The following is a 16,260-nucleotide window of genomic DNA, read 5'->3' on the forward strand; positions in this document are numbered from 1 at the left end:
CTACATCCCCCCTCGTGACTTTCTCTCTCTCTATCGTTCGTTTCCTCCCCCCTCGTTGTGTCGTTCGTCCGACTCCTGGACGATTCTTAACGTCGACGAAGACAATCGATCACCGCGTATCTACGCGTTACCAGACTCGATCGGAAAGCTCTATTAGGCTTCGGTTAGAAAGCAGTTTTTCACGCTCGTTTGCAAACCAAAACGTAATAAATTCCTATCTGCCCGAATGTATCGCTCGAATATACGATGAAATATTTCGCGACGAAACGTTGTTATAAATCCATTCGAATGAAATATTGTTTATGTTTTCAATACTGCGTTGCAGTGTTTATTGCGCGTGTTCACGGGTCGTGATGAATGTCGTATTATGTCGGAAATTCGAAATTGTTGAATCTTTCTTCCCTATCGATTTAATATATTTCTTGCTATGCGAGAGTAATAATTTAGTTCTGTGAAACGTTGATTTCTATTGATATCGTGGGTCTTATTCTTTTTAGTCCACAGTTTCTTTGACAGTATGGGTGCTGCTCGATCGACCAGCAGTTCTCGATAACGTACGCGATCGACGGTGTTGCAATTTGTTCGCGGCGGTTTGCGCGAACCGGCGTGCCGGAAAATGCTGGTTCCGCTCGAACGCGTGCAATGTACGACGCCCGGCCTCGTTACTTTTCAGGGAGGACAAGTTGAATGGCAGAGTTAATTGTACGATCATTACAGGCGACTGTCGATTTACGAATGTTCGATTCGCGAACGTTCCAACGAACTTTAAAGTCCGTTAAATATTTCTCCGACTCGCCAATCGACGAGTCAGTGAAACACTTCGGCGAAGAAAATAAATCTCGACCTTAATTTTCTGACGAGAGAGTCGAACCTTCAAAGAATGTTAAAATAGTACTGGTGAACGTATCAGAAAATTAATTATTTAACGTGTACGTTGCTGGTAAAAGTGAAAGGTGAACGTACACATCTGTTGAGGAATGTTTACCTTTAGTTGTGTACGTTTTCAGTTCATATTTGGCAGTGAAAGTTTAAACAGGTATAATCAGCACGAATAATTTACGTGCAGTAATGGTCAGCTTCTGTCTGATTAATAGAGCATTGAATATATCATGGTAAATGTATCAAAGAATTATTAACTAAAAATTGAATAGCTCGTCGATTTTCAGTTGGTTAAGTCTTGTTCATGAATGTGTTTATGATTAAAGTGATCGGAGAATTGTTTTTCCCATTGATCGCCTTTCCCTTTGTGAGATTCGATAAACGTTACAAATGTACCCCAAAGATAAAATGAATTTCGAAGGGAAAATGTTTTAATGCATGCGCATACCGAAAACGTAAATTATAAATTGAAATTTGTGTGCCATTTTTTTTATAAATTCGGTGGTTTCGTACCACCACACTTATGATAATGTTAAATCACCCGCGTGGAAATGCAAATGTTTAACGAAGCACTTTATATTTTATGCGACAAATACGCTTCACGCATGGAAAATTCCTTTACGGGATTGCAATTTACACGCCCACTGAGTCTCATCCGTATAAAAGTTATCGGGAGTCGAATCGTAGTATTATTAAATATTCATGCGTCTCTTCAATGTGAAAAAAAAGAGGTTGACTCTCGAAATATTCGTTCAGATTTTTCGAGTTCGATTTTACATCATTGTGTACAAAAAAAAAAAAAAAAAAGGAAACACCGTGGAAATCCATACGTCCCGTTATCCTCTTTTGATTTTTCCGTAGAAAGCGCTTTCCATACGTTAAATTCGAATGAATTGCACAGTTATTTTAGTTTCCGTTAGCAATTCGTGCAAACAAAATTGAACGCCGTCCTCGTGTGCTCGTATATATCTCTGCAGTTATCTTTTTTCAAAGTACGAAAACAAAGGAAAAGCTTTAACAGTTATCCAATCGATTTTCAAACATTTTTAATATATCTCTCTGTATTATATCTAGTGGGTGTATATTTTTCTTGCGTCATCTTAAACTTGCCACTTTTCTCGGGCACGGAAACTTTCCGTTTTCAAACTTCGAAAGCCTTAAAGCTTCCGTTTGGATACTGCAGGCATTTCGAATATTACTTTTCTTCATAGATTAAGAAGAATTCCTCAAAAGTTGTATAACGCTCAATTTTAACAATTTTCTTGTCTGTACAAAGATTTTTTGACTCAAACTTTTATCGTATAGCAACAGAATATATTTACACTCATGAAGGATTGAACTCAAGTTTCGTGGAGCCATTCGAAATCTAAAATCGTCATATACAGGGTGTTCGGTCACCCCTGGGAAAAATTTTAATGGGGGATTCTAGAGGCCAAAATAAGACGAAAATCAAGAATACCAATTTGTTGATGGAGGCTTCGTTAACAAGTTATTAATAATTAAATTAAAAAATTTCAAATCGTTCTGGAAAAATTATTTTCGGTTGCAGGGGTCAATTGCAAGCATTTTTGGTCAATAGACATACCCCCGAAATCCTACTCAGTTTCGAGAAAAAAATTCCTTACCGAAAATATAATGTCTGACCATAGCGTTGATATGTTTCACTGAAATTTCATGCATATCTTTAAAACATCATAACTACTGAACGGATTGGACGATTTTAATGTTTAAAAAAGCAAACTACGCGTATTTTGATGGAGAATATGTACAAATCGCAAAAATATTCGAAAAGTTGGTCCTTGACCCCGCAAAATGAGAAAAACCCCATAAAAATGATCGAATTTTCAAACAGCCGTGACTCCTACAATTGTGAATATATTTCAATGAAACTTTTTTCTGAAGTAGAGCTCATGGGTACCTACAGAAAAGTATTAGACAACTTTTTTGTAGGGCGTCAAACAAAATTACTAAAAATGAAAAAGGAATTTTTAAGAAAAATCGACAGGGGGTAGGTGCCTAAATTTCTCGGCGAAAAAAAAAATTTCGCATCGTCCTAAAAAAATTATTTCTAGGTTCTGGAGTCAAATACAACCATTTTTGGTGAATACACATACCCCCGAAATCCTACGCACTTTCGAGAAAAAAATTCAGTACTGGCAGAACTTTAAACGTTAATAACTTCTTAACGAAACTACCATCAACAAATTGGTATTCTTAATTTTCGTCTTATTTTGGCCTCTAGAATCTCCCATTAAAATTTTTCCCAGGGGTGGCTGAACACCCTGTATAAGGGTAGTTTTTCTAAATTCATGTAGAGAAGTTGCCAGTCGCCCGTACGAAATAATAGTTTATTAATTGTCGCTATCCGTTAGCAGCTGGAATTGGTTGCTAAGGCGAGGGGGTGGGCGCGGGGGGTGGCAACGGAAATACAAAGAAAAACGGAACGCGGTCTCCGTTGAAGGGGCAAAAACAATGAGCAATCGGCCGTCCGGGGGTTATATTCCGCCTCCCTGTACTGTTTTTCAGTGCATTTCTATTTATCGGTGTCCCGGGACACGACAGCGTAAGAGGGATGGAAAAAAAGCAGCAGAGTGGCGTGAAGGACCGAGCGGAGGTTGGACGGAAGGGGAGAGGGAGGGGAGGCTGAGGGCGAAAAAAACGTAATACCACCGGTCGGAATGTTAGACGGAAAGCGGATCGGGGGGAAACCGTACGACAAAGGGTCGCGGATAGAGAAAATCGTTTGAAGTGCAATTCGAATCGGCGTTCGGTGCACGGGAACGCGACGCGCCACGCACTCTGTCAACCTACGCCAGCCATGATGAAATAAGCTTCGAAGCTTATGCTTGTACCCCGACTTCGTCCAATTACTACCACGCGAAACGTTCTTGTTCAAACTAGCAAAGAATTTAATCTTCCGCTGAAGTCAAAAATCGTTGGTAACTGGGAAGGAAATCCAGACAATTTCGGCGGTAGAGTTCGAGATCATAAGAGGGTCAAAATGTATAGAGCTTCGTTATCCGTGGAATTGGAGAAAAATTTATTTACGTGTTCAACTTTGAACTCTTGAAGCGAAGAATTGATTTCTTCTCGAGTAAGAAGTTTCGTTTATTCGAGAGAAAGATTCGCGAAAGGTTAACGCGAGGTATAGCGTTTTCTTAGATGACTCAGCAGTGGCGAGCACGCCTGGGGGAGGATGGAAATACCGTAAACTAAATAGGTTCGTTTGTCATCGAACGCCACAGGTGCGTTCGCGCGTTTCCCTCCGCTTTCGCGTAAAACGGCGATCGTTGGATCGGCAAAGAATTTAATCCGATACGAGGCGCCCCGGAAACTATGCCCGCGCGGCTTTCATTCAAGTTGTGAATTCAAGTGTTAACGACTGAATTGGTAATTGGATGTTAATGGGGCGTTAACGCTCTTTATAACGCGATTCGAAGGAAAGCCTTTGCGATGCATATTAGTGCGCCGTTCAAAGCGTCGTTTCTTCCGCCTTTAAAAACACTGCAATAGAAACTTAACGAGAATAAATATAAAGCAATTGTTAATGTTCGACGTCCTATGGAATTAATCGATTCACCGATAAGTCGTCAAACATTCTCTGAAATAATTAGAATTACTCCCAGCTTGAAAGAAATTTTTACAGTTCACGTTTGCAATATTTTTAACGATCTGTTTTAGTGAAATGCGTAAATAAATAGTCACATAAGTAGAACACTAGCCATCTATCGCTAGTCAGACAAGTGGAATATTTCAATTCTTGGCCCGAAATATAGATAAGATACGTTAATAGCCAGATAATTACATTAAATACAATAAAATCAGACAATGCTAGAATATTTACAATCTATGAGGTGTTATTTATTTATCAGTACTACATCGTGTTACTGTTTGATTGGAAACTGTTGATCTAGAAAACATTTTGGTATATTTAATAATTTTCCAATCTCGCGAATCAACATTACTTTGGCCGAAGAAACGCGTGTGTGACTTGCTTTCGACTGTTGTTCGAACCAACAAAATTCTATTAAAATCGCATTAGCTATGCTCGTCGAAATAGTCCGGGCAGGATATTTTTCTTTTCTTGCCGGAGTTTCTTTATGAAATACGTGCACCGCGTGTACAATGTCCTAATGGCGTGTCTTGCACAAGGCTCCTTAAAGCCTGTTTTCTAACCGTTTTCGTGTCTCGTTTCAGGTCAAGTGGATCTTTGGACACAAACGACGAAAGGCTGCGCCTGCAGTTTTAATTCGTCCAGCAACGAGTGCGCGTGCTGCGTCCCGTCCGGAGGATGCAGTTGCGGCGCTGCATCGCCGGACAGATGCGCCCAGTGCGGCTTGGAGGAACACTGCGCCAACAGTAAGCACCATCAGTCTTCTTTTTAAAATCCTAATGTCGAATTGATCCTCCGTAACCTCGTCCGTTTCTCAAATACACCATCAAATTCTAATTTAAACCCTTTATCAATGTGTTCCACTTTTCAACAAAAAAAAAAACAGCGAAAACAACAAAGCATTTACTTGCAAGAGCTAACAGAATTAAAAAACAATTAACAAATCCATTTATTTTCCATTATCGGAGCTACAAATATTCGTGTCATTTGTTTCAAAAGTCAAATGTAATTTATGTTGTAGAAGGGATTCTCTCGTGTCTCTCTTTTCAATGGAAAATTACACGACATATTAAACTGCAAAATTTTTGTGCTAATTAATGCATTTATCAGAAAAATTTCACTTTTATACGTCGACGAATATCTAAAAATTTGTGTGGTGTATGTATTTCACTAATATAGAGTTATTATATTTCGTATTGTATAAATTATTATTATTTTTTTATCATTTTAATTGCCAGGGAAATGCGAGCGATGTTCAAAAAGCAGAGAAATAATGGCCTCTTAATTTTCACGGTGATGGATATGAAATATAACATTTATTTTCATTTCGACTTTCTATTCTAGGTATTTTAGAAGAAAATGAATTTAATTAAAATGAATCGCTGCAAAAAGATATGTGGAAATCGTATGGCGTACGACGAAGTTTTACGCGAATATTAAATTACAATGGAACGTAATTAAATTTAATTAAACTATACATATCGAGTTGTGTTTCTGAATTCATACTGTAATGTTCTATTTTGCGAAGAGGCCATTACTGCATTCCTTGGAAATGTCAAGCTTGTCTGGAATAATGTAGGACGTCGCGAGGTAATGCAAATTCCATAAGGGCTACCCTTGACACAGAATCGTAAGATAATAACCGTTGTGTATGTCACACTACTAATTAGTGAATTCTTAACCTTACTAAATTTACTCGTGCACTTCCCCTTGTATGTTTTCAATTCGCGTACTGGAAATGTACTCTCTCTAAAAATTAAATTCTTCTTTTCGACGCGGATGTTGACCCGGCGAAAAGCCAATCAAAGCGCAACGCTTCTTTCCGCGAACAAACGTGGAGGATTTGGGAGTCCAGTTTCTCCTAGCAAGGGATTTCTCCATTTAAAACTAAAACTTCCAATTAGTCCCTTTAATATTGGACTCGTCAGCAATCTAATTAGCAGTTGGAGCACCACTTCCGTTTCCCTGCGATGCATGCTCGCCTGGTCAATCGCTTAATTCGAGTATTTACTTCCACCCTACGCGGAACGTAATTACGTCACGTCGAAAAGGCAACCGCTATCCCTTTGAATCCAAATCGGCGTTAGAAACAAGGTTAGCGCGATTAAGCCACTCCTACTCTTTCTCTCTCTGTCTTCCACGTTCTCCCGTTTCTCATTTCGAGCCGTACACCGTCTCGCGAACAAGTAGAAATTAAAGCTTCTTTGGATTACGGAGAAAGTTCTCGAGAGCAAGTGGTCACGTCGCATAGAAACGAACCTAGGAAAAGGGATTGCGAGGGTGTCGAAGGAAAAAAAAGGGATCCTTTTATATGGTCAGTCAGTCTGTAAAAAGGGTCGCGGTTTTATCCACGCGGTTACGAACGACACTTCCTCTCCTAAGGGTGTACAAAGCTTTCTGTAGAGTGGTTGGGGGACATAAAAACAGTAGAACTGGTACACATAAACATGTACTCTGCGTAATCATGTTCCCAAGTCACTGTTTCATTCTACGAGTCAAGTTAGGCCATTCTCTTGATCTACAAAGGAACAGGTGAAATAGTAACACGTGTCAAATAAATTGGTTTCATTGTTCTCGTGTACCTTTCCATTTCAATAACTGATTACGTAAAGGTTCTTTTTGTCCCACGTCCATTTACCTTTTTCTCCGTTAAATCCTTTCGACATTTTTGCTCCCCATCCTTCCCATCGATCAAACCTTTCTTATGCGAGTGGATAAAAACACGCCAACCCTCTTAATTATGGCCGGAGCCATAATGGCGGATTAACCTCACTTTCTCCACAAGCGATGGATCAATTTCTTAACTGATCAACGAAATGTCGAAAACTTTCGTTAATGAATGGGGGAAAAGACTCGTCGGACCATGCAAAGTTTTGATATGCGGTAAAAAAAAAATTTTCATCGATGTCAAATTGAATCTCGTACCTTGGGATTACGTAATATTTATCGACCACGGTTTTGACGGGTTTCGAGGCTGTCAAATGCCTTCGACAAGCTTTATTAAAGCGTTTCATCCAGCGTGCATTTACGCAGGAACGTTGATTGAGAAATTACCCTACTCCAGAATACTCTAGCTTATTGCAATATCGTTCGTTCCGAGCGAAAATTAATCGTTCTCGTTTAATTTTTATTTTTGTCCCCTATAAAACATTCCGATAAAGTTTGGCCGTTTAAACCCAAGACACCCTGTATATTGGACTGACTCGGATGGTTGCGTGTCGCGACTGTTCGTCGCCCGGAATGGAAAGACGAAGGACTGACTTGTCTCGACGACGGGACAGAGTAAGCAAGAAAAATCGTTATAAGGGACGCAGCACCTTTCGTCTCTTTCGCTCCCACGTGACCCTGATTCCAATCGAGAAACATATCGAGGAAAACATTAATTCCTCGAATAAACGCCTTTCATGTTGAAACTCGACTTTAATCGATCGTCATTCTGCAACGCTCATTAAACACGAAATAACCTCCTATTACAAGACTTCTCAAGAGTTTTAGAAGCTCTTCCCCGGGTATTTAATGACCCGTGTGTCATTATTTAATGTCAAAACTTTCTTTCAATCTTTTCCTTCCCACTATCAGAGTTTGCAACTCTTATATTAATTGTCTCTGTTGAGAAATAGATATATTCCTCGTCGGATCAATGCACGATCGACATTTTAAATCTGGCCCCTTTCGGGCTCTACGTATACCGCGCATGCGCGAGCGCGAGAGTGGGACCGCGGCCATATTGTCTCGTCACTCGTCACGTGGTATCGCATTGCTGTAATAGTCACCGTGGTGCACGTGTCGTTCCGTTTTGCTGTGAAAAAATGTTTAATTATTAGTGGTTAACTAAAGTTTAACATCTTCCCGTAGTCCTAATCCAGATCTAACCTCGTCCGAACGTAAATTCTGTGAATCTCCGTGTTTGCAATGCTAGAATCACTTCGTAATAATTGTGTGTACATGTCCCGGAAAAATTGGCTTCAGCCATAGGAATGGTAAGTTTTTATACAGCTAGTAGCTTTGTTTATTGAGAACATAATTTCCTTTGAATTCTGAAGTCGGTTACAAATGGTTGCTCGCCAAGTCCAAGTAATTACAGAAATATTCGTGTCCAGCGTACCTCTTACGAAAGAATCAACTTCCGAAAGCAATTCTAACTATTTTACAAGCGCGTACTGTGTGTATTTAATTAAGAGTAGCTCAGCGTGAAGAACGATAGGCGAGTGCAACAGGTGTGTTTGAGGAGAGTTTTTTTTTAAGCGAGGGAAGAAAGTGTCGCCCATATAGCTGTGAGCGTTTATAGGTTATGTTTATCGTTCCTGTATCCCGATTCGGTACAACAAATCGTGCACGGTGCTACGAAGCCAATTAGAATTTCGTTTTCGCGTTTCAAATTCTTCTGATGTCTCGATAGACAATTTATGAATTCCCCGTTGCACGTTTCAATTATTTCTGCCCGCGGAACACATTGGTGAAGCTTGTAGAGAAATATCCGGTACATCCTGCGTACAATCTTAGAGTGGATAATCGAAGTAGCACTGCAAACAGTGTATCACTGCCAGCTGTGCAATCGGATCGATCGACAACGAACAACGTAGAGCTGCGCGATTCTTAATCTCCGAGACAACGAGGTTAACGGATTTCCACCGAACCTAGAAAAACGATACAGGCGTTCCAGGTGCACGGTAGACTCACTGCCTCTATTTTCTCCGTTTCAGTGTGCAATATAACGCTGGACAGCAAGCAGTTGTTCAGCAAATCGGATCGTGGCTTCGGGCAAATAAAGTCGCCGTCTCTCGAAGGGCCCTCGAGGTGTACGTACAGATTCGTCCCGGACACTGGCCAACGAGTCGAGCTACAAATCTATCGACTGATCTCGATCGGACGACATAACGGCACAGCGTAAGTAAAATCTTTGTTTCATCCAACTATAGTCGACCACTACTCGCGTTCAACGAAACATCTCTCGACCAGAATAGGGCACTTCTCTCAGAAACGTCGAAACTGTGCTCTATTTTTCTTTCTGTTAAACGAAAACAAGTGAATTTGTAACTTGTTGAAAGTATATTTAAAATTGATAAAATAGGTATTCTGAAACTATTCATTTCCGACTAGAACAATTTTTTTTTCACGCGATATTTCGTGCAGAATTTCGAGAATAGGGCACTTCTCTTAGAAACATCGAAACTGTGCTCTATTTTTCTTCCTGTTAAACGTAAAGAAGTGAATTTTTAATTTGTAAAAAGTATATTTAAAATTGATAAAATTCTCAAAATATTAATTTCCGACTAGAGTAATTTTTTTTTACGCGATATTTCGTGTCGAGTTTCGAGTTGGACGATACCAAAATGGCGGTCGAATCAGTTTCGACGTATCTCGATTAATTAGCCCAAAAATTTGAGGCGCGTATAATCGCGTGAAGCCACGCGACGATAGTGTTTGTTCGTTAATTGTGTAGTTGTGTCGTTAATGTTAAACCGTAGCGAGCGCGAAACGATGTTCGTACGCCGTTGGAAAAGATTCGCATTGATCGGCGCCGTTCGGTATTAATCAAACGAGCTTTTAATCGACCCGGACAAACGCGTCGGTCACTTGCATTTTGTTTCATACACTTAATTGAATTAATCTTCTGTACACAGACGCGCGCGTCAAAATGCGCTTCGTCGATATGGAAATTGTTATTACAATAAATCCTGCGGGGCGTTTTTCATGCCGCGCAACAATCCATTTCTCGCTGCACGCGTCGCTTGACGCGAAAGTCATAATTTTTTAAATAAAGAAAAACACGCAGGAAACGATTCGTTACGCTCGAACTTCATTATGTAGAGTGTGTTCGATTCTACTTGCAAAGTGAACAATTTCTATTCGAAACAACGAACTAAATTTAATATTAATAACAGGGTGGCAGGCCACTCTTGGGAAAAATTTTAATAGGAGATTCTAGAGGCCAATATAAGACGAAAATCAAGTGTATCAATTTGTTTTTGGAGGCTTCGTTAAAAAGTTATTAAGAATTATATTCGAAAATTTCAAATCATTCTGAAAAAATTATTTTTGGTTGTGGGGATCAATTACAAACATTTTTGGTGAATACACATACCCTCGAAATCCTACCCACTTTCGAGAAAAAAATTCGAGAAGGTGTAAAATTTTTCGAGAAAATTAAAAAATTTCAAATCCTTTTAAAAAAATTATTTTCGGTTGCAGAGATTAATTGTAATCATTTTTGGTCAACAGACATACCCCCGAAATCCTACTCAGTTTCGAGAAAAAAATTCCTTACCGAAAATATAATGTCTGTCCGAATTTTCATAAGAATCTTTAAAACATTATAACTTCTGAACCGATTGGACAATTTTAATGTTTAAAAAAGCAAACTACGCGTATTTTGATGGAGAATATATACAAATCGCAAAAATATTCGAAAAGTTGGTTCTTGACCTCGCAAAATGAGAAAACCCCCATAAACATGGTCCAATTTTGAAATGGCCATAACTCCTACAATAGTGAATATATTTCAATGAAACTTTTTTCTGAAGTAATGCTCATAGGTACCTACAAAAAAGTATTAGACAACTTTTCTGTAGGGCGTCAAACAAAATTACTAAAAATCAAAAACGAATTTTTAAGAAAAATCGACAGGTGGTAGGTGCCTAAATTTTTCGACGAAAAAAAAAAATTTCAAATCGTTCTGGAAAAATTATTTTCAGTTGCAGGAGTAAATTACAATCATTTTTGGTGAATAGACATACCCTCGAAATCCTACGCACTTTCGAGAAAAAAATTCAGTATTGGCGGAACTTTAAACGTTAATAACTTTTTAACGAAGTCTCCATCAACAAATTAGTATTCTTGATTTTCGTCTTATTTTGACCTCTAGAATCTCCCATTAAAATGTTTCCCAGAATAGCTGAACACCCTGTATAAGCTAAATACATCAAAAAAGTATATTAAATGATACTGAATATTGTTTTCTTTGGAGACAATGACTCTTCGTGCAATTTAAAAAATATTCAGAGTAAGTGTATTAGGTGCAGGTAGGATAGAAAATGTATTGCATTATCTATCCTTCAAGTTGGAGCGCAGATAATGGCTCTCGGTTCGTGCCCCCGCGGTTTTCACACTCGAAGGAGAAATTGAAGGGCGGCTTATATCAGGCCGATATGATTGGAGATCGCTTGTGTCGATGGCCGTTTCAATTTGTCATACTTCCGCTCTTACGGGGTCTACCACCACCGCCGCACTCAAGTCCCTCTCGACGTGTGTAGACACCGCGCGGGGGCGGGACAGAGAACGTTGGAACGGTCTGGAGAGAAAAATTACTGTTTCTGGAGGCGTCTGCCCGCCCCTTGCGCGCTTCCCTCGCTCGGGCTAGCGAACGAACTTCGTGGCGAGTACGAAAGGCCTTCGACAAGCCCTGGAAAAGTTCTTACAATTTTTCGACAAGACCCACACACCCTCGAAGCTTTTCTTCCCGCGGAGTCTAAGTAGAGCTTACAACGCGAATGCACGGTGCGTCTTCGATGCACTTACCGGAGTAGTTTCCGTCCATCACCATCGACGGGTCCTGCATAATAATGCTGCTCGAAATTTATTTACCGTTTTCGATTAGCTTTTCGTCGAAAATTAAATGCGCGTTCGAATCGTCGAGGTTACTCTTAACCAGTTAGCTGTGGCGCCCTCTTTTAAGAACGTGCACCTATATGTGTCGTGAAAATCGAGCGATGACGAGTATACTCGTCAATCACAGAGTAAGTGAAATTGGAGGATAAGTTTTATTTGTCACAGAAATTACAATTTAAATAGCCAATGGTCACTATTTTTCTACTCGTCAATCACAGCTAACTGGTTAAGAACGAAAAATACTACGTAGAATAATTTTTTACGATAAAATATATTTGTCTAGTCCGATGAGACATCGATACATTGTTAAAAGACATCGCGAGAGGGGATGTGCCCTGTCGAAGCAATAATAAGCATATTTACGAGCGTACTGTAATAATTTCGGATAAACTCGATAAGCCGCCGGAACGGAATACGCATTATGGCTTTTCGATGCATTCTTTCTAACCCGTAGATAACTTAAATTCGACGCTCACCGTCGTAACGCCTCGATTTATCGCGCTAAACAGAATAGCGAATGCACCATTCTGTTTCGATGGAGTTTATTGCAATAAATTTTCAAATTCGTGCACCCTGCTCGCGTTCAGCGTATTATTTATCCATGGAAGGTAAGAAAAAGCGTTCTAAGAGAGTCTTCTACTTTAGAACCCTGGAAGAAGGTGTTTTCTGATCTCCATGAGCATAATTTTACTGATACGACTTCTCGAATTTCAGTCTAACGTAGACAAGTATTGATTAATTTGATTTGTTGTTTGGCCAGCTGCCAGAAACGAAGGGAGGGGTACAATCTACTTGGACCCCACCCACTCATACTATCTCTTTTACTTATTCTCTTGCTCGTCCTCCTTCTTCTTTTCTTTTCCTTTCTCATTGTTTCATTAGTTCTGTGATCCATTCAACCGTTTCTTTGCCTCTTTTCTCATTTATCAGATCCTCTGCCCTTCGTTTCCTTTCCTCTACGCTCGCTGCATCGCAACACTACCACACGTAACAGTGTCTCTTCCGTTTGGTCACACACTGTACACCTATTTCTTCTTTCTTTTCCGGCCAGTATCGATTTGTGTTTCGCTAGTCTAACTTTCCATAAACTCTTGGCCCATTTTATTAATTTTGTCTTCTCCATTTATACATTTCATCGACAGTGTATCTTTCTCCAATTTAACTATTTTATCGAATTGAATCGAACTTTAACATTTTTTACATTTTATGGATCACAGAATTGGTTTCGTAAGAATGTATTCCGTGCGACTTCAAGCTCTGTTTCGTACATTTTCAACGTTTATTTCTTTATTTAGTATAGTAGCTTGTTCGAGGCTACGAGGCGGCGGCAAAGAAGCGCGTTAAATATTTTGTGGTGCCCCGACGAGGCGTTCCATAACAATTTTGCGCAAGGCAAAGCGCTAAGCAGGAGCAGGAAAGTAATCCCGTTGAATATTTCGTATGAAGCTTCATGCTACGCGCTATGAAATATTCGTCGCCGAGACGCTCGTTGACAATTTCGCGTAGCGCAAAGTTCTACCGAAAAATGGAAAGAAAATTATTTTGCCAACAATCTCATTGTTCTACGCGGTCGCTGACAATTTTTCCCAAATAGGAGACCCGTAAACATCGTTCAGAAAATTACTTATAGACAAAATGTTCTTCGACATATTAATTTAAAGCCAGTATGACGTTTCTTGCATTATGATATTTACAATTTAGTAAATATCTACAACGTAGATCCTTCCAGCTACACAGTCAGAAATCCGATTTTACGCAGCATCGAACGAGAAATTCGGAGTTCTGAAACTAGAACCTTAGAAACTGGCTACTTAAGTAGTGTCAAGTGTATCAGGCAGACATATCAAATAGTATAATACATAACAGTACAGAGATCTCAAGTATTGTTGAAATACCAAATTTATTGCCTCGAAATTTTAGAAAAATTTTTAGAAAATCGTAACCTTTTATCGAGTAAGGTTTCGAAATGGAGTGTCTATAGGAATTAATTAAAGATGGAAAATAATTGCAATTGATATTTTTTAATCGGTTGTAAAGTCTCGAGGCACGTCCGAGCGAAGTTCCTTCCACGTTGAAACTACAAACATTTAGCATTCCCTAGCTCGTTCATTACGTTCATCCTTCTTTCGCGCTCGGCACTTTATTTTTCAAAGTTGAACGATTTATCACCGGTTGTCCTCCTCTAACTGAAAGCGCGGCGAACGGACTTCTGAAAAAATAGAAAAGCTCACTCGAAGTTCGCCCGTTAACGAGAACTGGGCCCAGGCGGACGTCGGAGGGCTTCGAACGAGAAATATCGTTACACTCGCCCGGTACACGGTTGCAATCGTTCGCCTTTTACCTGCTCCTTGAATGTTACCGTTTCAGAAAACTACGGACACCTCCGGGAAAAATTGCGAAACCCGCATCTTTGCGCGGTGCAACGTTTCTCACCGCGATAACGCGACGCGGCAGTAAAACGTTAACGCTCTGTTGACTCTATCGGGGTCGTATGTTCCGAAATTTACGATAACGCCACGGTGATGACAGGAGCCGTTTACTAGTTAGACGCTTCATTTTTCGAACGTTTTAAAACGCTGGAACAACCGACGCGCAGCATCGAAGATACGACACGCGATACGGTTTTACAACGCTTCTTAAAGTTTAGTGCTTCCCGAGTAAAACGGAAAATAATAGCTGTCAAATGAACACTTGTCTACACACGGATGAGTATATTTATTGTAGTGTAATCAACGAATTTTTGCAAAGGCGTCGTATGTGTATTCTCTTTCAAACTATTTTTACGGGATGTCTGACCATACGTGTATTTGTTCCACTTAGTTTACGATAGGAATGTTTTATGGAGTATACACCATCCTACGAGACTTATTTTCTGTTTAAAAGGTTCGAAGAATCGTCATACTCACTTATAAGGTACATTTAATCTTTTCTCGGTGAAACGTCTGACTATGGATACATGTGTTCCACTTACTTTTTAAATAAAATCCATATTTTGGAATTCTAAAAATTTTCTACGGTAGATGCGTGAATAGTTCCTAGAATGAATTGTTTCTTCGATAAATACGAGTACGAAAGTCCTATAAATTTATTTCAGTAGCGCGTCTGATCAGTCGTACACCTGTTCTACTTGCTCAATAATTTGAGTACACAAGCAATGTCTGAAAAGTGGTTCTATTTGCAGAAGCAAGAACTGTACAGACGACATAACCAAATATTTACAAATGTAGACGTTTAGCCACACGTACACCTGTTTCACTTAATGCTTAAATAAATCCCACATTTTTAAGTCCTAAAAATTTTCTGTAGTAGATACGTGAATATTTGCTAAAATTAATCATCTTCTCTTCGAGAAATACCAAAGCTAAGCTACGTGTTCGTTCAAACAGACCCGTAAATTTCTCTCAGTGACGCGTCTGATCAGACGTACACCTATTCTACTTGCTCAACGCTTCGAGTACACGAGCATTGTCTAAAAAGTGGTTCTATTTGCAGAAGCAACAACTGTACAAACGATATAATCAAATATTTGCCCTCGTAAACGTCCCGTCTGGAAATTTCGTTCGCCGAAACGACAGACATCTCCTTCGATCTTCCCTCGTCCCTCCGTTTCCCGCGTCTCGTCTCGCACAGACGCGGACGCGCAGAGTGAAATTACGTCGCTCGGTGGAATACTATTAAGTGAGGTAACGGAATAGAATGGATCCAGGCGGGTGATGGATGACCTTAATTTTGCTATGATTACCGGCGACTCGGGAATTTGTATGAAAATCGCTCGGGCCCCGGGGTTTTTTTCACAATCCCTTATACCGGGTTCCCCTTGGACGGACAGAAGTTTTCTTTTCTTCCGTTCGCGGTTCCCATATTTCCTAATCGTCCTCCCTCCTCGTTAATGCAAGATCACCGCCTCGAAAAGCGAACGACATTGATGGACGCTCATGAAAGTCGCGTACTTCCGATCGTGATGGATTCTCGTTACGGCGACGGGGCTCTCTTTAAAGCAATATTCGCGCGAAGTTTCGTTCGATCTCGTGAAAAAGCGATGTAATTGACGTAACGGGGACCGACAGGGAAACGTAATCAGACCTCGCGGAAGCTTAGCGTACTTATATCGAACCTCCCCTGATGCAATTATCTGCAATTCTTTTAGTAGACTCTTCCAA

At 39.9% G+C, this 16,260-nt stretch overlaps 1 protein-coding gene across 2 annotated transcripts in view; it reads left to right on the top strand.

The window, feature by feature from the left end:
* LOC143341311 (uncharacterized) overlaps positions 1-16,260 on the top strand; it is a 345,306-nt gene that overhangs the window by 130,665 nt on the left and 198,381 nt on the right. For both annotated transcript variants that reach the window (XM_076764161.1, XM_076764160.1), the window contains exons 3-4: positions 5,077-5,238; positions 9,196-9,379. In XM_076764161.1, coding sequence (XP_076620276.1) covers positions 5,077-5,238; positions 9,196-9,379 — 346 coding nt within the window. The remainder of the gene's footprint in view (positions 1-5,076; positions 5,239-9,195; positions 9,380-16,260) is intronic.

The sequence above is a fragment of the Colletes latitarsis genome, chromosome 4 (genome assembly GCF_051014445.1).
Source record: "Colletes latitarsis isolate SP2378_abdomen chromosome 4, iyColLati1, whole genome shotgun sequence".
NCBI lineage: Eukaryota > Metazoa > Arthropoda > Insecta > Hymenoptera > Colletidae > Colletes > Colletes latitarsis.